The sequence below is a fragment of the Indicator indicator genome, chromosome 15 (genome assembly GCF_027791375.1).
Source record: "Indicator indicator isolate 239-I01 chromosome 15, UM_Iind_1.1, whole genome shotgun sequence".
Lineage (NCBI taxonomy): Eukaryota > Metazoa > Chordata > Aves > Piciformes > Indicatoridae > Indicator > Indicator indicator.
Genome location: NC_072024.1, coordinates 16318098 through 16340515, shown reverse-complemented (window position 1 = coordinate 16340515; position 22418 = coordinate 16318098). Strand labels below are relative to the sequence as shown.

At 50.0% G+C, this 22418-nt stretch overlaps 1 protein-coding gene across 1 annotated transcript in view; it reads right to left on the bottom strand.

Annotated features, from left to right (window-relative positions):
- Window positions 1-10005, bottom strand: part of TEX264 (testis expressed 264, ER-phagy receptor) — a 39555-nt gene extending 29550 nt beyond the window's left edge. The window contains exons 1-3 of the mRNA XM_054387457.1: window positions 9985-10005; window positions 8505-8796; window positions 1996-2217 (exon numbers count right to left, since the gene is read on the bottom strand). Of these exons, the coding sequence (XP_054243432.1) occupies window positions 1996-2217; window positions 8505-8783 (501 nt within the window). The 5' untranslated portion in view covers window positions 8784-8796; window positions 9985-10005. The remainder of the gene's footprint in view (window positions 1-1995; window positions 2218-8504; window positions 8797-9984) is intronic.
- Window positions 10006-22418: the final 12413 nt, after the last annotated feature.

The following is a 22418-nucleotide window of genomic DNA, read 5'->3' as shown; positions in this document are numbered from 1 at the left end:
CGGGTTGCTTAAGGGAGCCAGGCTTGGGGGTGGGATGAAGGATGCTATTTGGGGAAGCTGTCTCCATGGCAACCCCCATTCCCACCACCAAGCGGGCACAGGTCACCTGTTTTCATGAAAGTTTCCTTCTCTCCCTCCTCATCCCTCCATTCTGGGAAGCTCAAAGCACAGCCCCAGAGGTGCAGACATTCCAGCCTGCAGGAGAAGCCACAGGGATACAGGAGAAACAGCAGGGATGCTCCTGGCATGGCTGCAAATGGCCTCCAAAGTCCCCCATGCCACGTCAGAGGAAGCTAGGGCACCCCCATGATGCAGCATGTGAGGACCAGTAGCACCAACTTCCCTCTGCCCCACAACAGCAAGACAACTGCACTGCCTCCCTGCCTGCATCCCCATAGTCAGTCTAACGCAGGCAGGACAGCTCCGCTCTGCTGCAGGACTTCAGGTGACCTTTAAAGGTCCCTTCCAACCCAAAACATTCTGTGAGGGACACACGTACTGTTGGGAGCGGGGCAGGGATCACAATGCGACCTCTCCCTCCGCACGTGGCCCTGGGCACTGCATTCCCATAGGATTTCAGTTATTTACTTCAATTTGGAGTCAGCCACTCCCATAGATGCTGCCAGGTGCTCCCAGAACAACCCGTGGCTCCCTTTTGAGCTCCAACAACTCCACCCCTCAGGCGACAGATGCGCTTGCAGAGACCCTTCCCCAGGCGCGGCAGCGGCAGCCCTGCGTCGCTGAGCACTCCTGCAGCCAGCCTGCTGCTCCCACCAGAGCCAGCCCCCTGCCTGTGCACCCACACAGCCGCCGCAGGGCTGGCACCAGTGCCCGATACCCCCCGCACCAGAACAGCCAGCACAGCTCCAGGAAGAGACAGAGAGAGGATGGAGTGAGAAGAGGAGAATGGGGAACTGGTTCTGCTCTCCAGCAGGGTGGGGATGCACACAGCAGCATTCTCAGCCTCTGCCATCTTTAGCACCTCTGCTGCTGGTACCAGCAGGTAGCTCCCTAGGGGCAAGGCAGGCAAGAGGGTCGACAAAGACCCCTGGCTGAAGTTCTGGTGTTAGCACCCAGGCAGCCATCCTGCAGCACAGCACAGGCTGGAGGGATTCACACGGTTCCCCCACAGGGCTGGGAGTTTTGCCAGGAAAAGCAAGTTTATAAATAGTGCATTTCAACACGAACCAAAGCAGCAGAACTCGACAGTCGGATAAGCCAGGGGCTGAGCGTCAGTCCCTCCCCAGCATCCCTCCCAACCAGAAAGGATGGTCCCTTCCCTCCATCATGCAGCTGGCCAGGCCCATTCTGGTTCTTTAGAAAGCCTAGATCTAGAGGTCTCCCTGTCAGATGTGCTGCTTGGGAACACCCTTGGTGCAGCAGTCAGACCAAGGCAGCTGAGCTGGCTTCAAAAAGACTAGAAGCAAGGGGGATGGCCACCTGCTCTGCCTGGGGACAAGGGCAAACACAGCCCATAGCAGTCAGCTGCCCAGTCAGGGCCAAAGGCCACAGATGTCAATGTATTGCTTGAAACCAAGTCTTCATAAGCCCACAGGCTAGAAAGTTTCTAACTTCTCCTACAGAAGACAGCTGCACCATGGGTGAGGCTGGCACTTGAAACAGAAGTTTTCATGGCACGATGCATTACACTGAAGGGGCAGGTACCTGCCAGCTCCCAACAACAAGCAAGGCACTCAAGGGGAAAAGCAGCTTTTTTTCTGTGCATTAAGAAGAGCAGCAACTTGTCAGATGAGAACTTGCTTCTCATCAACACAAATCAGGAGAAAAGACACCCCTGTGCCTACAGAGTGAATGGAAGGACATGCCTGCTGGGGACCTACCTGCCAGATTGCAAAAGGAGGAGCTGTTGATGGTAGGGCCCATGGGAAGACATCAAGAGATGACATGTCAGAGCCGCCCCATCAGCTGTCAGCAGAAGCAGCTTCTGACAGTCCACCAAACACAGGAGATGCTCTTCATGCCACGCTTGCTTACCTTGATGTAGGTGTCAAGGGCTGGGTGGACACGGTTGACTGCTAGATGGATGGACAGCGGCGTAGTAAACGGGAAGGTTGCCATGACCACATGGCTGGGAGCAGGGAAGGAGAAGATCTTGAAGCCATACTTCTGGAACCGTTTGATCTGCTCTTCCGATGGCTTTGCGTCTCCCTCGCTCAGGATTCGGCCTATGGCAAAGCGGCACTTCTCTGGAGACACCTGATCAAGGGGGACAGACAGATGGCATCAGAAGAAGAAAGGCTTAAGACTGGCTAGAACCTCATCCTGCTGAGCATGGAGGTACGAGTCTAGCACAAACCAGGGTAAATATAATGGCCCAGCATGACAGGGCACACCAAACCAGGTGCCCACTTCTAACCAAGGCTGATCCAGGCACACACTATCCACATTACTCCCAGCCTAAGCTCACAGCCAGTGGGGACAGTACTGCTCACCTCCTGGGAGGGCAGAGGGACTTGCAGCAGAGAACTAAACCCCACCAGGTTGCTCATCGAAGCCCACCCTGGGTGACAGCCACTGCCAGGAAGTGTCTCTCCTGAAGCCCATCAGTGATTCAACTGTTGAGGCTGGCTCACCTCTGCCCCCATCTGTGAGACATTTCTGCAACTCCAGGGGGTGCTGCTAAAAAGAGATGTGACAACAACCTACACAGCCTCCATCCCTCCCACCCCAAGGAGGTCACCCTGCAGGAATGCCTGCCCCCAACAGCTGCCTGGACATGTGACCCACGAGCATGGGCCACCAGCACTAAACTGGAGAGAAATCCAGAGCCTGCTGGATCCCTCCTAAGGAGGCACACTCAGTCCAGTGCAGGGGTGAGAAAACTGAGGCACCCAAGACTTGCATGCAGTCACCAAGCTGTTTGTAGCAACACAAAAAGAAATGCATGCGCTTCCACCCTGGACCCAAACAACATGCAAAACATAAAACATGCTCTGCTTCCAGATTTGGGGATGCCTCCCACTAAGGCGAGAGGCTCCAGGGCTCCCAGTCCAGCAAGGTCTGTCCAAGGCTCTGCTCCTGGTACAGTGAAGGCCCACAGGACTCCAGCCATTACCACACCAAAGCTGCCCCAGGCCATGGCTTTTAATGCTGTTTTTTAACAAAATTCCACCACTCGACCACCACTGACCCATGGCACTAGGCAGGAACATGGCAGGGGGCAAGGCAGCCCAGCAATTCTCCCCCAGTGCCAGCTAAAGGCACAATGAGTCTTCCTACTGCTGAGACTGGAGCCCAGCAACTGCCTTTAACTCCAGCCTTTGTCCCCAGTGGAGCTGCCATCCTTTGCCCCCCACAAAGAGACGCTTAAGAAGTAGGCAGGCAGAGACAAGGCTCCTTTGAGCACAGGTCAATGGCCTAAAAGAAAGAGCCCAGGAAGTATAGGAGGCACCAAGAGGGGGGTACCATCTGAGTGTTCATGCTTCCCTGCCATCTGCTCTCTGGATGAGGCAACGTGGCAGACAGCAATCAGGACCATCAGATGTGTGAGCCTGGCCACCTTCTGTCAACCTCTTCTGGTGAGGGCAGGGGAACCAAAGTCTTCAAACTCCTGTCACACAAGGTGGCAAAACTCACTAGGACCTGTCAGGATGCCTGACAGTGGCAGCAAGATGGAGAGACACTCTTGCAGGCACTGGCATCAGGAAGTTTTCATAGGGATGATGCAAGGCAGAGAGAGGATGCACACAAAGCCAGCGTGTTACCACTTCCCATCCTCATGTGTCCCCCAAGGGGATCACCACCCTGTGCTCCCCAACCTCATCCCTAATTTTCCCTGTGCTAAAGCTCAGCAATGTCTCCTCCTGCAGCAGAACCACCCCACACCTCACTCTTTGCCCTCCCTTTCCCTTAAATACCTTTTAATGTTGCATGGCAAGACCCTCCTGGAGGGGAAGCACAGGGAAATGTACTCTGGAAGGAAGCAACCGGGCCGTCAGGAGCAGCAGCAGCCAGGAGGCTGGGGCCTGCCGTTCCTGACAGCTCACTCTTGCCCTCCTGTGCTGCAAGAGGGAGCTGCAGACAGTCCTGCTCATCACTGCAGCTTTGGGGCTGGGAAGAAGCAGTAGATCCATTGCAAAGACAGCGAGAGGCAGCACCAAGAGGTATTCAGGGAGGAAGCTCCAGATAAAGCAGGAGATAAAGGAAATCTAGATAAAATTCCTTTCAACAGGCCACTTGAGCAAAGACAGAGCAACTGACAGAAGGACCTGAGCTGCTAGAGGGGGGAGCATCACTTGGGCCAGGGGTGTTTGCTTCCTTCCTTCTCCTTTTAACTTTCTTTTTCACAGTGTGCAGCCCTGCAGGTGCTTTCTCAAGGGCAGCAGCAAAGCAGATTTGCCTCCTCCTCTGCCTGGCAAAGCCTATCTCTCAGGGGAGGGAAGGAAATACTCTGATTAAAACCAGCCTTTCCTTAACAAATTCATCCTTTCAGGGTGGCCAGGTGCTGATCAAAGCCTCTGCTCCCTCAGGCTCCCAACAGAGACGTTTTAGAAATGATTAGTTAACCAGTTTGTCTACAGCTTCTCCTGTGGGAGCAAGGCCCATTGCTGCATTCAGAGTGTTTTGGCCTCATCCATCCAATGCTTGGGCACCAGCTGGCTCCTGAGCACCCAGATATGTGTCTACAGCTCAGTGTGAGCAGAAGCACTTGGCTGGAGCTGAGTACAAATTCACCCGCCACATCCCGTCCTTGCTGAGGAGTTATTTTTATTCCTGCCAGAGGTGGGAGAAGGAGGGTGGAGGCCTCTGGGCTGCTAAATATTAAATAAATAGGATTTTTTTTTTTTAAGTGCAAATTAATATTAATCTTGTCCATTAAAACACATAAAACATTCTGGCAGGGGTTCAGCAGCTCTTGAGGAGCATCCTTGTGTGAATGCCAGAGAGTAAGGAGCCTGTTGGAAGCCCTGGAGATGTTGGTGACAGCAGCTGCCTCGAGGCCTGGCGTGACCCCAAGGCTGCCCATACACCCTGGCACAGGCTCACCCCAGCTCCACTCCATCTGACAGCCAGCACACAGACACTGTTCTCCAGCTCTGGCACCCCCATCCATCTCCTTGCAAGAGCCTCTGTTGGTCATGAGTCTACCATCACAGCAAATGCTACACTGGCACCTGCTGGTCACCAGCACCTTGCTGCCACAGTGCCAGGGGCAGCAAACCCGCTAGAAGCCAGCAGCCATAGCCAGGCTCAAGGGGTCTTGTCTGGCCAGAGCCTACTGGCACTCATCCAGGGACACCATCAGACACAGCAGGTAGCAAGCATGTTCTGCTGCTTGGTGACAAAAGGTCTATTCTTGGTGACAAGTCCACAGCCATGGGGGTGACCAGCTCAGGGTGGACCAGCCTCTGCCAGAGGGTGCCTCACTGAAGTCAGGAGAGCACTGAGAATGAGGAGGAAGAGGAGGTGGTCCTCCCTTCCTCCCAGGGGAAAGGCAGCCCGGGAGATAAATCCCACCGTGCTGGCCCTCCAGGAAGAAGCAGCCAGCAGTGCACACCATCTCCCATGTCATCACAGCTACAGTGCTACAAGCACACAGAGGCACCACACCACACAGGACCTCGAGGTGCTCAGCACCGGAGCCAGCACACAGGCACAAGCACTGCAGCCTGGCCAAGTGATCCACCTAAAACTCGTCCCTTCTTCACCTGCCTGGAGGCAAGCTGGCCCTCTGCCCATCCTGCCAAGGACATCCTCACTCCCAGCACCTTCTGTCTGGCCTGGCCTGCCCTGCCCAGGGGCGAGACAGATCTCCACAGGAACCCTGGCTGCTCTGGCAGATGCAGGTCTGACAGCATGCACAGGGGTATCAGGTAAGAAGAGGCTCCTGCTGCTGTGCAGAGCCCTAGGCACCACAGCTACGTCCAGCACAGCCCCACTCTGCCCCAGAACAGCACCTATGGACAAAGGAGACTCAGGCCAAATGTCACCTGCCAACGTCATGAGCAAAGGCAGCCCTTCCAGAGAAGAGCAAGGTCTATGGGGCTGCCTGCCAAGTTTTGAGGGTAGATTAGGCTCCTGTCTCAAGAACCAACCACACAGCCTCCACAAACATGCAGTGCCCAGAGCCTTCACTGCACCCATCCTGAGCACCACCTCTATAGCAGACTCCAAGAGGGAGGCAATTCCCTTCCCAGCATCACCACTAGGATCTCATAGCCTGGCCCACAGACTTGGGGCCATGCATCCTCCAAAATATCTGAAGATCCATACAAACTCACTATCAACCTTTGTGGGGGCCCCACCATGGACTGTAGCTCCCCACCATATCCTACCCTATATAAGGACCTCTCCTCAGCTCACACACCAGCTGAAGGCACTTGCAACCTATGCTGGATCAATGGCCAGTCTGTGGGCAAGCATGCACAGAACCCTCAGCATCATGGGAAAGACCTCCAGATTCAGTAGCATGCTCCAATCCACACTAGGTACCAACCAGGCCAACGGGCAGAGGTCCCAGTGTACCTTGACCACAGCAAACCAAGACCTGCCTCCACCAGCTAAGCCTTTAACCCAGAGAAACCTCCCCCAGTCATTGACATCAAGACAAGCCTTGGTGCCCACCAGATGTCATTCAGCCATGCTGGCAGAGAAGGTCTTCCTCTCCTGAGAGACCTGGCTGAGAAAGGAAACGCAGCTGGTTTCCAAGACCCTGGATGACCACAGACAAGTTCTGCTGCCCCACTACCTGCCCCAGCCACAGGGTGAGGGCAGAGGTGTGACAGATCCAAGAAGAGGATTAAAGACAGGACCAGAAAGAGGAGGCAGTTTTATCCTACAGATAGTCCAACTTTCAAGAGTCATGTAGGAGCCATTTCTTCCCAACCTCGCCTGGTGCTGCCAGGGAAAACACTCCTTATGTCAGCCATGGCAGGAGTCACCACAAATATCCTCATCACTGTCTGTGGGCCTCAGCAGTACAGGCATTCACTAGCCCACGCCTTGATCAACAGAGAGGCAAGGGACAGCACCCAGGTGAAGGTTTGCAGGGCAACAACAGGCATGTCCACATCATGCCCCCAGAGAACGCTGAGCCCTTCCAACACCATCAACTGCCATACTCCAACCCCACAGGCACCGGGGAAGAAGCAGCAGCACAAGGGTTCTCAACTTCAGACAAGGACACAGATTAGTGGTGAGGGAACTGGCCACTTTTACAATGTGGGGTTTAGCATACCAGGGCTCACCTGCTCCAAATATGACAATTCCTGGGGACAAAAGTGCACCCAAACACATCTAGTCAGGCCCTGCCTCTGCCTGGCCCATCTTGGAAGGAGAGGTCCTCTTCTCCATCCTCCTTCCCAGGCCAGGAAGAGGCATGGCAGTGTCTCCTCTCTGCTGCCCATGATCCAGAAGCAAAAAATACAGGATAAACACAAGGATTCAAAGTGGCTGAGCACACCAGGCTCCACTGAGCACAGTTGCTTCCAACACATTCCAGTCACAGTCCATTCAGCACTATGTCTTCAAGGACAAGGTCCCTTTAAGCAGGTCCAACCCTTGGGACCATCATCCTGCTAACAAGAGGGTTCCCAACACAGGGCCAGTCACCCCCAGAACAGAAGCCCTGGGCAAGACTGTCAGCCCAAGCACTGTGCCCCACACCAGCCCCTAGCACACATGCCCAAGCACACACAGAGCTGCTGGCCACTCTGCTGTCCCTCCCCTCCACAGCATTCCTCTACAGTCACACTAGCTACCATAGAATTACTGGGGAGCCAGGCTGTCTGCAACAGACAAATGCCAACATGCCATTATCCTGAGACCCCAGTGCCACCAAGCATCAACAACCAGGCTTCTTGCCCCCCAGCAAGCTCTGATGCACTTCTGTTTCTTCCTTGTCCTAGGCTGTTCCCATCAAAGTATTTAGCTCTCACTGGCAGCCATCAGGCAGTGCACTTTCTGCTCACCTCTCAGCCTGAAGAGCATCATGGAGTAACTGTTTCATCAGACAGGAGCCCTCAGCACGCATCACCTGAGTAAGAACTCTCAGGAGACAAAAGGACTACAGGGAAGCTCAGAAACACATGAAAGCACTAGAAACAAGAGAAGGAATATGGATGAGGACAGAGCAAGCTGAAGAGCCCATCTGCTTTCAACCACAGAGCTGCAAGTCCAGGAGTCTTGGCTGCACTTCCTGCAGCCGGGGAATCTGCCAAGGAATGCCTCACCTTGGGATCACGAAGCATGCTCCATGTCCATGCTCCATGGCCTCTGCTCCATAACTAGATCCATTATCCTGCTGGTACTCGCTCACAGAAGCTATCAGAAGATAGCAAGCATTACTCACTCAAAGCCTTCCAGTTAGGGTCATCTGCTTTCAGGTGTCTTTCCCCACAGAGCACCCTCTGCAGATGTGGAGAGACCTTGTGAACCCCAGTGCTCATCTACAGAGGATGAGCTGCAAATGCCTGAAATACGGTCAGGGAGCATCCTGAGCTGGGAACCCAGGTGCTGACCACAAGAGCCCAGGCCCACCTTACCGTGTGAGGGTTGTCATAGTAGACGCCAATGGAACAGAGCTTTGACGAGATGCTGCAGCCATCCGTGAAGAGCTGCCCCGATTCACCATATGGGCCTACCCTGAACTTGTAGGCCAGTGTGATGCTGCCGACAGGTGGGGAGCCAGCACTCACAACCACCTCTGTGAAGAGCCCCGAGTAGACAACGAAACCAAAGATGGTCAGCAGCAGCAGCATGACCAGTGCCACAATCAGCCCCAGGAGCACCCAGTCGGACATGATGGACACGTGGTGCTCCATGCTTCCTGATGCACTAGCGATAAGAGAAGAAAAAAGGAGAGTTAAGCTAGTGCTCAGGCACACAATTGCCCTCTACAGCCGTTTATTTGCAGCAAAAAAGCACCCTCCTCCTATTCCCTCTTATGTGTGAAGCTTAAAAACAGTGGAACAACCCCCCCCTCCCTGACGAAACCTCCTGTATATTAGTCTTGCATTGCATCAGCCTGCTCCAATTGGCCACCAGGTACAAATTATACTGCTTCAGCATCCCTTGGGAATGAGGTGATTACAGAGGGGAGTTGGAGAGGCACTGTCATCTCCCCAGAACCAGCCACACTGCCTGTGTCCAGCCTTCCATCCAGGAGAGATCAAAAATCATCCTGGGAGCCTGCATCACCCAACATGCAGCACTGGGCTAAGGATCAAGGGACCATAATCAAATAATTTGTCGTCTAGATACCAAAGCCAATGCTGTGACAAAAGTGGCCAAACACATCTAGTCAGGCCCTGCCTCTGCCTGGCCCCTTTGCCAAAAGACTAGAAGCTCAGGCCTTTAACAACCTAAATGACGACCACCAGAGTTGAGCATCCAGATCCAAGCACTCAGCCTTCGGGGAAGCTTAAGGTCCTGGTAGAAAAAGCATCCCTGACACACTGAAGAGCAATGAATTACTGATATTCCTTTCAGAGAGCTTTTTTTAACCGAGAAGAGTTTTATAACCCCAGCTAAGTCTTTCTGTTTTGTTTGGCATCTTTTTGTCTCTCACACTGACTGCAGAACCCAGCAGATTGGCGAATGTCTCCTGTTCATTTTCACCCACCAAGTGCAACCCCTCTGGGGAGCTGCCACCCAAACCATTGCAGGAGAATTGTTTGTGTTTCATTCTCCCTTGAAACACAGCTCTGGTCACAAGGACCTATTGTGATGCTCCCCTGGGAGCTCCACAGGAGCTAGGTTTGAAAACAAAGGTTGAAGTAAACATTTCACCTTCACCTCTGTGATATAAACACATTTTGTCTAAAAAAAGTCATTCACAGCAGCTGTTGCTTGCTCAGCTTTATACCAAGAGAAAAGCCACATCCTGGTAGGAACTGCGGGTGGCTCTGCTCAACCCTGGCGAGCAGCAGTACAACAATACCAAGTCCTGCAGAGCAAGCACCATCATTTGGGTGCCATGGCAGCCTCAGGCTGGGCACTATTGCATGCCAGGACCCTACTCACCTGAAAAACCAGCTAAGGCCAGAAACAGTTCACGACATCTGATCCACAGGGTGGGGGATCCGCAGCGCTGCAGCAGGAAAAAACAAATGTCATTGCTTCCTTCAAACTCACCAGGCCAAAAGCAAAACAGGCGTGCCAGAGCGTCCCAAAGGCGCCTGGTCACCTCGGACCTGCCCCCAGAGGAGGGCTGTCCTGAGCACCACCTTCTCCTGCAGGACCCCACAGACCGAGATTTCTTTCCAAATCTCTGCGGCAGAACCGAGAAGCACAGAAATTGGAAAGGAACAGGAAGAGGACAATGTCTTGCAGCTGCGTCCCACTCCGGGCTGTCCCCCGGGACACCTGAGCCACACCCGGTGCTGCTCCCAGGTGACCTCGTTGTGCAGCGCTCCTGTACCTATTGGCCTGGCCGGAGCTGTATGTCCGTCCATCACCTCCCCCCTGCGACCAGCACACATTTATTACTTGCAATCACGCTTTGGTGACTCTCCATGAGCTGCCAGCCCAACACCCAGCCCCGAGGCCCTGCAGACAACCGGCCCCAGAGCAAACCAGGGTATTTCTGGCGATTCTTCCCGGTTCCCACAGCTGATTCCCCGCCCGTGTCAGGCGTGGGTGGTTTCCCCTCTGCCCTCCTTATGGGCAGCAAGAGTAGTGCTCACAGGGCTCCTGCCCGGCCCAGCGACCGTGTCCCCGCCCGGGGCGGAGAGGGATTTGACCCGAGAGGCCCTGACAAGTGCCCGCGCCGGGCGACACCCGCTTGGCCTGCCAGGAGCCACAGCTCCCGGCCCTGCCTGGCGACGGAGAGGCGGCGGGCAGCAACTCAGCACCAGCACAGGCTGCAATCTCCACCGCCGCCCCGGCCGCCGAAGCAGTGAGGGATTTGCCGAGCTGCCGCCAGGCCCGGCCGGCGACCCCCGGCTGCAGGCAGGCCGCGGCCTGAGGGTACCAGACCGGAGCGTCACTGGCCTGCCCGGCCCCGCTGCACCCCCGCAGAGACACCCTCCGCCCCAGTAACGGCCGGTAAGACCCGAGCCCCCCTGCTCTGCTCCGCTCTCCTCACCCGGGGCTCGCCGGTGACGGCCGGCCCGGAGCGATCCCGGAGCTTCGCTCGCCCCGCCCCGTGCCGCCTTGCCCCGCCCCGGCTCCCGCAGGCGGTGGGTGCGCGCGGCGGGAAGCACGGGGCGCGCGCGCGGGGCAGACGGAGGGGCGGGGAGAGGGGCGGGGCTGCCGGCAAGGGGCGGAGCCGCCCCAGCCGTTTGCTCTCCCCTATGCGGGCAGTGGAAGCCGGAGCACCCTGTCGAGAGTGCCCCCTGGCGGACGGATGGGAACAGGACGCACCCCTACTCGCGGGGTTCGGCCGGGCCTGACACTAACTGCCTCCCAGCACTCCCCGGCGCCTTCCTCCTGGCAGCAGCCCGAGAGGCTCTTGCTGTGCTGCTCAGGAGGACCATGAGTGCAGTGCCATTGGGTCTGGTGACCAGCTCACCCCGAGGCCCCATGGTAAGGACGGCACTGCCCTTACAGCTAGTTCTTGAACGTTGCTGGGTGTGACTGATGAATGACAACGCTGCGTCCTCCAGGTTCCCCAGTGCTAGGGCTGCAGAGCTCACCACATGTCCTGGCTGAATGACCCGAGCTTCAGGCTCCGTAACAGCTGGAGTCTCAAGTTAACAGGCTTCACCCCTCTGGCGCTGGACAAGCTGGTGCCACGACACCAGAGGATGCACCAGCTGTGTGTCACAGCCATGACCACAAAGCCTGGCTGGTTGGGGCACTGGACAGAGCTGCTCTGCAGTGCCAGGGCCCTCTGCACCAAATCCAGAGCGGTTTTGAGCAGCTGCTCATGGGTTCCTACAGGCCCACCACTGTGTCTGTTGCCACCTGGCAGTAACTGCTTAGCTTCTGCCAGCACTCAAGCTTTCCTACTGCCCAGCTGGAAGGAAAACCAGCAGGTATGGACAGTGCTAGCCAACAACAGGGAACACCAGGAGAGTTCAGTTAGACATTGTTTCATTCAAGAGTTTGCAGACTTTGGCCTGATGTTCTCTGCTCACTTGTATTCCTGCAGGCCTGTGCAGGCCTCAGGCATTCCCTACCAGTGGGCAGGAGGCTTGCTTTTCCATCAGCTGGGCTTTATCATCCCAAGAGGAACCACATTAACTATTTGCTAAAGACTCACAAAGCTTCAGCCAGCACAGGAGCTTTTCAGGAGCACCATTGTCTTGCATTCCTCCCCGCACCCCAAGCTCTGATATCCTAGGACAATTTCTGTAAGAAGGCAGCTCATGCCACCTTTGGGAGCAGGCCCAATCCTGTGTCTTCCCCCCCCAGAAGCATGGAATGCCATCGCTCAGCCTGCAGACTTTACTGCTTCTCAGACAACTCCTCAGATGTCCATTTCTTTTCAAGGAACGGGACCAAGCACAGTACCTGAGAGGAGCAACAAGTCCTCCCCGCCTCCTGCTTCTCCTTGAAGAGAAACAAGCAAGAAGGGCCCAGACTTAATTGCTGTCTTTTCTCTCCCTGTATAAAAGCAACCTTCACATTTCTCTCTTTACAGCACACATTCTCCAGCCTCTTCAACTCTTTTAGCAAGGAAAGTTTGTTCTATGCTGTTCTATACCGAACAACCTGCCCACCTCAGCCACCTACAGAAGCAGCAGAGCTCCTGCTCTGGTTTCACATCCATTTCCCATCCAACCCAATTCCCTTTGTTTGGGCCATTTGCAGAGGCAGTCCCAGGCATTGCCTTTCACTGATGTGAAGCCAAACAGCACATTTATGAATCGTAGTTTGAAATACTGTAATACTTGCCTTTGTCCAACAGCTTCCCAGTGAAGATCTCAAGGCTTTCTGTAAAGTGGAATTAGCTAAACCTCAGAGGTCTTCCTTGTATTTGGCATTACAGCTCTTTTGCAGCTGGAAGAAAATATTTCAGCTTGGCTACATCTCTTGCCTGTAGCCATGCAGTGAATCACTGTCAGGAAGAGGACAGAACTCAAAGGCCATTTAACTGCCAGCTCTGGCCATTTCTCTTTCCTCCAGCCCTGGAATTATTTAACTCAGCAAATGTTAATACCTCACACATACGTTCCCTCATTACAAACCCTGTAACATGGGTCTCATTTAACAGTTTCATGCCTTCACTCTGGAGCAGCACATCAAGAAGAGCTGAAGCAGAAGGATGTGACACATGCCATCTGGCAGGCTCCCCCATTGTCCTCACCTGCTCAGCACAGCTCGGTTATGTTGCACACCCACCACAGGTGTCTGATGGTGTCAGCCAGCTGGGCCAGCTCTCCACTGGGAGTCCTGAGTGCCTGGTTATGGCAGACTGATTTCAGCAGACTTGTTTGGGCCAAGCAGAGCCTCTCTGAAGGGGTACACAGGTCAGCCCACTCTCATTTAAATTCTCTCCTAGCAGTTGACAAGAAACAGAAGTGGGTTTTGAGCAAGAGAAGATGTGGGCAAGCTGGCCTTTTACAGTCCACTCACTAAACCAAAACCCAAGGCACCAAATGGAACGGAAGATACAGCAGCAATGGACAGAGCACTCAGTGTCTTGAGACTTACAGTGGCAGGACAAGGAAGAATCTCCAGTTTGGACACCAGTCCTTTCCAGTGGCATCCCACGATTTCTCAATAAATTTACCATGTGCCATCTTTAAGATACCCAGGCTCCTTGCTCCAATAAATAGCTTTTCCAAACACTTCCTTTGGAGAGACAGGGGGCAGTAGAAGGTTCTCAATCTGCTTTTTGTGGTTTTTTTAGAACTAGTGTCTACTTGTCTTCAGTGTATATTGACTTCAGTCTCTGGTCAGTTTTACTACTTCAGGGGGAACATCTTATTCTTTGATTTTGCTGGGATAAATAAATTAACCAACTCTCCTGTGTTCTCAACAATCATTCTCCATTTCACTTTTCTACATCTATGCCATTTTGAATTAATATTTTAGGAGTGCACAGAAATAGACAGATTAGGTATTTTGCCAGGCCTTTGTCTTAATCCTGACTTCTGTCACAAGATATTGCCATGGATACTATGAGCAAACTTTCATAAAGTTACACAAGAAAAACTTTTGTAGGTTGTAGCCTATGAAACTCCTCCTTTTGTTATCAAAGCACTTAACAGCACATTAGAATTCTGCACCTCTGATTATCAACTATTTAGTGAGATACTAAGGTGTTTTTTTATTTAACAGATTGTGGCGGAGCTTTCAGCTTTTCCTTTTAGATGTCACATCACCTCTGGTAGCTAAAATGAGTGATAAGCAGCCGCTCAGACTTCCCTCCTCATGCCAGCTATCTCATTGGCACATCACTTTGATTTCCTGTGAATAAAAGATGACTTATGGGTCTGGAGGGATGCATTATTCATCTCTGAATTCCCCTGAAGATCATTTTAAACCACTTAGAGCACCAGTTGTTTAGAACTAGAGTGCACAACTTTGACTCATGACCAAACAGGTCTGGTTGAATTCCTCCAGTGATGACAGCAGGGGCCAGTGCTCAGAAAGGCTCACTTTCCTGCAGTCATGTTCAGTACTCAGGATGGCAGTGATGCTTCTCATAGACATTTGTGTTCAATCCAGAGGGAAATATCTCCCTTTACCTGTGAGTACTTGTACCTCCTACTGCAGTGTACCACACACACATGAAGAACAGGGCTATACACATCTTTTCCTGGTGAAAAACATATTTTATAAGGACATTTGTATGGAAATAGGTATTAATTTCTCCTCCTATGACATGCCTTCAACTTGCATTGTCTTAGTGGTGATTGTGCAGGTCCTTCTTCATCCTGAGGATGATTGCACATTGTTTTTGAGCTACAGAAGAATATACACCTACAAACCAGGCTTTTCTGTCTTGTTTAAACTCCTCCCTTGTACATAAATTCTAGATTAAGTTTAGCTTTTTTTTCTTGCTGAAGACATGAGATACTCTACCCAGAGACGTGTTCCATTTTTCCATTCAGACAAAAATAAGAAGACAAGCACAAACACGCTGTACTGTGTCTCTCTGGGTTTGCAAACTGTGCTTGCAAAAGAGCTGGGTTTAATGTGGTCTTGTCAATAAGCTCATTCTCTACAGCGAGTGACATCCAGAATTTTTAATGCGGGATCCCCTAACAGGCTTCAGGGATTTCCACAGGATTTTAAGAGCCTTGCACAACTGCGCCCTAACCAGAGCAGAGCTGGCATTCCACAAAGCAAAGCAGCCCAGTGGTAAGGACATCAGCAGAGCTTTCATGCCAGTGGTTCTCCTTTAGTTTTACAAGTGTGACTGCAGAAGGACCAACAAATGTGAACATTTGTCCCAAACTTACTTGCGAGTTTCAAGACCAGAAAATCAATTTCTCATGGGCATGTTGTGCTCCTGGTTTCAATGCAGACATGTAAACAATACTTTTAAAAAACTCTCTGGCCACTGGGTAAATAACTGCATTACAATGACAACTCCAAATTGAAAGCTGAAAGAAATTTTTGGTGTAAGATTTTCATCCCCTTCCTGGCAAAAAAAAAAAAAAGACTTAAAAAAATACTTCAAAAGCCTCTTCCATCTGCAGGGACCTGTAGCAAATCTGAGAAAGGGGAGCTCTTCCAAAAGAGCTGAAAAGAAGCCCTGATTATTTTGAATCTCGTATCTCCTTTACTTTTCTTACTATCTCATGTTGGAGTGGTCACAGCATTCATAAGAAAGGTTATTAAACACAGGTGATTTCTGACATTATTCCATCTCAAAAAGACCCACCCCTGCTTCCCTGCTACTGGTCTAAGCCCACCAGTGCAGCTCTGCTAGAGAAGCAAGTTTACAAGTGCCCCACAGAAAAGATTCTCTCAGCTAACTAGATTCCTTCAGGAGGCCTGAACTGGCTCCTGTGGCTAACTCTTTCTTCTTATCTTGACTAGACAGGGTGAACTACTCACACTGACATAGGCTGAACTTTGCAGCAAAGGAGCACAGAAGGGCAAATCCCACCCCCAGCGACACCAAGTCTGCCGTAGCAAGAAGGGAAACCATTTAAAGGGAGATCCAATAGTATTTTTAACTGCACAGTTTATTTGGCTGTTGTATCAAACATGATCCACAGCTGAATTTGGAGCGCAGTTCCTTACCACCCACATGGGGGAGCAACAAGACAGTGTCACAAGGCATTGCAGTGTTCTTGCCTTTTTGTTGCACATGGGGGATAACATGGGGGAAACCCTTACACTGAACCAGACCTGCAGTGCCCACTAGGAATTGCACTGCCCTCCTCTACACAATACAACTTCACCCTCCTTCTCTTTTTGGCTTGGTCAGGCTCAATCTCAGTGCCTTCAGTTCCAGGGGGTAAAAGTGCACACACAATTTCTCTGGCTCACCCTTACATGACATCTGTTTGATAAGGATCCTGAGCCCCTCCAGATGCAGCTGATGTTGGTCCCAACTCTTCTAGGCAATGCATTGCCTGTGGGTCAAGGTAGGTGATCCCTAACCCTTGACTCAGCACTGACAAGGCCACACCTGGAACACTGGATCTAATTCTGTGTTCCCCAGTACAAGAGACACAGACATACTGGAGGGAGTCCAGTGAAAAGCCAGGAAGGTCACCAAGGGACTGGAGCATATCCCGTATGAAGAGATACTGACAGAGCTAGGACTGTTCAAACTGGAGATCTTACTAATGCATGACATAGCAAATGCATGAAGGAGGGTGCAAAGTAGATGGAGTCAGGCTCTTTTCAGTGGTACCCAGTGACAGGAGAAGGAGCAATGCACACAAAAGACAGGATGCTTCCTCTGAACACCAAGAAACACTTTTTTTTTTTTTTTTACTATGAGTGTAACCAAGTGCTGACATATGCTTCCCAGGGAGGTTGTGGAATCTTTATTCTTGGTGATACTCAAAAGTCATCTGGACGTGGTCTTAGGAAATCAGCTCTGGGTGACCCTGCTGGAGCAGAAGGGTTGCACAAGCAAACCTCCAGAGCTCCGTTCCCATCTGCATACAAGATAGCTGCACTCTTCCAGGGCAAGACCAGTAACAGAGCAGCAAGACACAAAAAAGCTACTTCCCAAAGCTAGCTGGATGAGCTGGGACAAGCAACAACTCAGCAGGTTTTAGGTAGACTGTGGATGTAGGTTATGGTTCAGTCACAAAGGCCCTTCCAGGCCAAAATTCTCTGTAGGTACCTATTCCTACTTCAGGCTAAGGTAAACCATGTCTGTTTCATTTCTGCCTTTCTATACTAGGAATCTAAACAACCAACTCAGGCACAGATACCTAAGGAAAATGAACTAGAACTGCTGTGGGGGAAAAAAAAAATTCTATCTGGGGTACATGTCACAGCTCAGAACTGCTGTCTTAGTAGACAAAGCCAGAAAAGAGTAAAGACTGAGATGCAGCCCAGAGGAAAGAGAGGAGCAATGCCATGCAAATGCATCATGGGTTTTCACAAATATTTTGTGGCACTTCAGTGCACAAAAACCTGAGCAATTGAGCAGAAAGCTTGAGAACCACTAATACACATCTTCTGTGGAAATTTGGCAACTTTTCTGACCAGGCTCTTTTCAGAAACTGCTGCTGTCATCTGTGAAGTCAGAAAATGAGCTGAGGTGAATCTCCAAATAACAAAATGGTGTTCTGACTCTGCATATTTTCCCTTGGCTTTCACAAGTAAACCAGTTTCCCAAAATTTAAGGGGTTTATGAGGTGACTCTGAGATTTACCTGGTTCCTTGCTTCCATTCCAGGGTCAACCTAATCACATCTGAGCTAGGCCTACAGTCTCTCTGTAGTTTTGAAAGAGCAGGAGAGTCTGCAGCCCTGGCCTTGCAAAACATATTGAAGTGACAGAGGTACACAGTGGTATCAGCTAACTCAGGCATTCACCACACATGGCAGCCAGTCTGCTGTGTGCCCTCAGCACACCCCCTACATTTTCCTGTGTACTCCAGTACCAGCAAAGATCCTATTCTTATGAACACAACACTGTGCAGTGGCTGGGGAGGGCCAGTGACATGTCCCACAGGGACTTGTGGCAAAACTCAGAAGCCCAAAAGCAAGTGTTTTTCCCCATGTAACCACAAAACCTTTCCTCCTCCCATATAACAGGGGAGGTCTTATTACTTGCCAATATTTCCTCCTGCACCTTTTGCCTCTTGTCCAAAAAAAAAAAAAAAAAAAAAAAAAAAAAAAAAAAAAAAACACCACCAAAAAAAGAGGAAAAGATAAAAGGATTGTATTAAAGCCATCACTGGGAAAAGACATCCTTTCTAACTAGATACAGGCCTTTCCTGAGTTACCAAAGCTAAAATATTCTTTAAAAAACTCAGTGTGAAATGGAAAAATTAACTCCCAAGTTTATGCCTTGATTTTTATTTTTTTATTTTTTTAGAGAGGTTTTTGTACAACTCTGCATTAGCCTGGAATGCTAATCTGGTGCCTGGACCAAAGGCTCCTGTTGGTCAGTGTTAAACCCTTCTCAAATGAAGAGTCTAGCAAGGCTCTGTACAACTCTCACATTTCAGTATGAACAATTTTAGAGGAAAACTTCCAGAAATCATCTTTGTAAGTTTGAAAAGCTTTGAATTCACTAATGTTTCACCATGTCAAGGACAGTTCTCTGGCAAATTTGAGTGACATTTTCCTGGAATAAGTGACCAAGTGAGCTGATGCAAGTCAGTCACTGTTGTACCAGACACACAAGGTTTACCATTAGTCCAGACCAGCTCAGAACCATTAGCACTAAGGTGATGCTGGTGCATTGACTGAGGTGGAAGAAAAGCTGCTGCTTTCTAGCACCAGTACCCTGGGGAAAGATGAAGAGGATTTGGAGGACTGGCTGGGGCTTAAAGGGAATCCATTTAGCCATATAGCACAATATAGCATTTGCTGTTATCTCCTCATTTAGCCTTAGCCAAGTGCCACCTTTCTTGGGGACAAAGCAACACAACAAAATCAGAACCATGGCAGTACACACCCCTAAATCATCTGTTCAGGGTCTCACTACGGTTGCCTGACACTGAAATTATCTCAATGGCTGGAGAAATAAAGCATGATCTCCTGGGTAGGAAGGCAGGCTGTCTTGACTAACTGCTGTCAGAAGACAAGCATGGTAGAAACCAGTCCACAAACATGTAACAACGTCACCACTTTTTCCTACTTGCCTTTTTCCAACAGCTAACAGACGAACGCATGAATGGCAAGCACTGGGTCTGAGCCACACTCTGAAGGCAGAAAGACTGCACACAGACAGCTCCAGCATGAAGTAGAAAAAGAGCTTTGTGGCGAATTGAATTTAGCAGCGTCACCAGGAGCTTCTGACTCAGAGCCCCATTCTGCCCAGCTGCACACTCAAACCACCACCACCCCAGGTACCTGCCAAACCAGCACAACTCAGCCCACTGGGAGCTCTGCCATGAGCAGCTGGACAGATGACTGATACAGCCATAAAGCAACATCTAAGGAGGAAATTATTTTTATTCCTAGTTTGCAATTAAGCCACTCTTTGTCACACTGCTACTACCTGAAGCAGTAAGGCTGCTGACAAATGGTACCAGGAGAAATGGCAGATGAGATCAGGTTGTTATTTCAATGCAGACCAGTCCATATTGGCTTGAGTCAACCTTAGACCAGTTTAACTTAGCTTTTTCCTTGCCTGTTTCTGCTGCCTGGCAGGTATCCCAGATAAAAAGGCTGTTTGCATCCTGAGGGCACAGAGGGCGCTCTGACTCATCTTTAGCAGGAAGGTGTTGCATAGGCCGCAGTTTTCCAAGGGCTCTAGGTGCAACAGAGGGAGTCATTGCTACAGCATCAGAGTGCACAACCCCATCACAAAATGCTCCACTTCCAGACAGCTCCTCACACCTGCTGCTCTCACTGTCCCTGCAGACTAGTTATTGTGATTTTCCTTGTGGAGAGACACAAAACACCCTGCAGAGACACTTAAAAAAAAAAAAAAAAAAAAAGATTTAAGCACTTTCAGGTTAGCATCCAGCTCCTGCAAGTTAAGCTTCACATCACTGGTGGGCCACCCAGATAGCTAAACCAGGTGGGCTGTACAGGTCAATGCTGAGCTAATAGCTCCCTCCGCTGTCAGAAAGCACTAAAAGCAGCCAAAAAATCTCAACACCACTTGGCACAGGGAACTTGAATCAACAGAGGGTATTATGCATTTTTTTCTCACTGTTTGCATGTAGGTAAGGGAGTCTCCAGGACAGTTTTCCTGCTGCTACAGGAATCCTCATCCAAATACACTGAGTGCTACTAAAGCTTCAGTTCCCATCTTGTCCTGCTGCAGCTGATTTAGGTAAGCCATACAGCCTTCCTTACCCTTACAGCTGTACAAGCACATGCCAGGTGTCCTGCTCTGGTTCTTCTGAGTTGGCTTCTCTGGAGCACAGCAGCAGAGGGCAGGAACTGAGCAATCTGACTCCTGCTTCAGGCAAGACTGGAGGTTCTTGCAGGGCACTGGTAGGTCTGTCCTTGCTGCTCAATGACAGCACATTTCATACTGAGGGGGTATGTGTTAGTCTTTCCCTTCTGCACATAAGAAAAATAGTAGATTTAGCAAGCATTTAATGGCAGGCTGAAACCACACATGAAAACTTAGCCCCAGTAAGACGTGTTTAGTTCCTGATGTGCTCCCTCTGCTGACAAGCCAGCCTAGGATATAAGCAAAGTGTTACATGTGCTGTACATTTGAGTCTCAAGGCTCTTTTGCTGGTTCTTGAAATAAAACCAGACCTGGGTGGGGGAAAGACACAGGGGCTGAGAAGGAAAACTGTTTTTATTTTACTTTCTCACAGTTTCATTCACTAGAGTTCTTCCAAATATTTCTCAATTCAGAAGACAGGAAGAAAACAAATCAGAACAAAAAGAATTAATACTGAATGCCTTGCTGTACAACTGAAATCTTCTATGCCCTTTCCATTCTAGTGTTTTACAAAGCATTACAGTTTCTGTAGAGTTATTGCTGGATCCTACTAAACATCTCTGAATTTTGTCTATTCTGCTCCATTTAAAACCCCCAACTTCTGGATGAATCTGGTCTTTGAACATAGACTGAACTTCACTGGTCTTGCCTGCTGCCTGCTAGTCAAACTGTAGATTTTTCTGATAGGGTTTTTAATTCAATTAAGTCTCTCCACATACCACAAGGTAACCTTACTTGCTTTAGTTGCATTTTCTTGCCATAGCAACAACACAGGAAAACACCATGTTTGAGGTGGTTTGACCTGCAATTTTCACCTTTCATGAATCTGAGCAGCCTGGGTTCAGATGAAAGTTCTTGACTTTAAAAGGAGCTGGATATCTAAATGAGTTTGGAAAGTTGTTCAGGATTTTTGTTTGCCTTTGTGTTTGCATTTTGTCCTTCAAAACAACACACACATTCCACCACCATACAAATACATTTCTGCTGAGGTAGACAGATGCTTCATGCTGCTCAGCTTACAGTTCCAAAGCAAAAACATACCATTCTATTATGTTGGTAAGCATGTCTGGAAACTGGGAATGGTATCTAAGAAAAAAACCTGATAAAAGCAAATTATAATACAATTAACTAACAGAAAACACTTGAGCTGGGTAAGTTACAGAAAGATTTGCTAAGTAATGTCAAGCTGCGGTGTCAGAAGCTCTCAGTTTCCTGACACAGAAACTACATTTACTCTTCCACCATGTGTATAGCTTGACTAAAAGTATAACCCATGTTATATTCCCTAAGAAAAAAAAGTAATTAATTTTTTTTTTAAAAACCAACAAAACAACCTTATCAGCTACTGCTTCCTGTTGTTTCCTCTCAATTTTTCTGATAGCTGTAAACACAGCCTGTCTGACTTCAGTGGAATTGACTGCAAAAGGTCTCTCTGCAATAAAAATATTGGCAAAAGGCATTCTGGCAGGTTTGAGCTATTCCTGGACCCCCTTTTCCCCTGTATGAACTCTTGGCAAAAAAAAAAAAAAAATTGAGGGAAAAAACCCAGACTTACTTTTATGACCAAACTATTTTTTTCAGAGTATGCTGCTTTAACTCATAAATGAAGTCTCTGCATCACATGAGAAGAGCTGCACTCCTCTATTGCTATTCTCACCCTTGAAGCTGACACCTAGTGGGGTCCTGACCGTAACACAATAGTCAAGATGAAGACTGTTTTCAACCTTGACAGATGTGAAAACAGAGATGAGAGAATATGGCAAGTTAGCACCACAGACACTTTCAAAAGGTGGGGTTTATAGAGTGTTAAGACTGAGGGTCCTCACAGTCACTAGTAGAGCTTGTTTGCTACTATCTTCATTACAATCAAAGTCCTCGATTCATTAAGAGCCATCTATTTACCAAAGTGGAAAAAAAAGGCACTCTTGTAGCACTTTGATTAACATGACACCCACTTGAACAGTGCTCACCAGAGGGAATAGGGCCTAGGACCACAGACTCATCCAA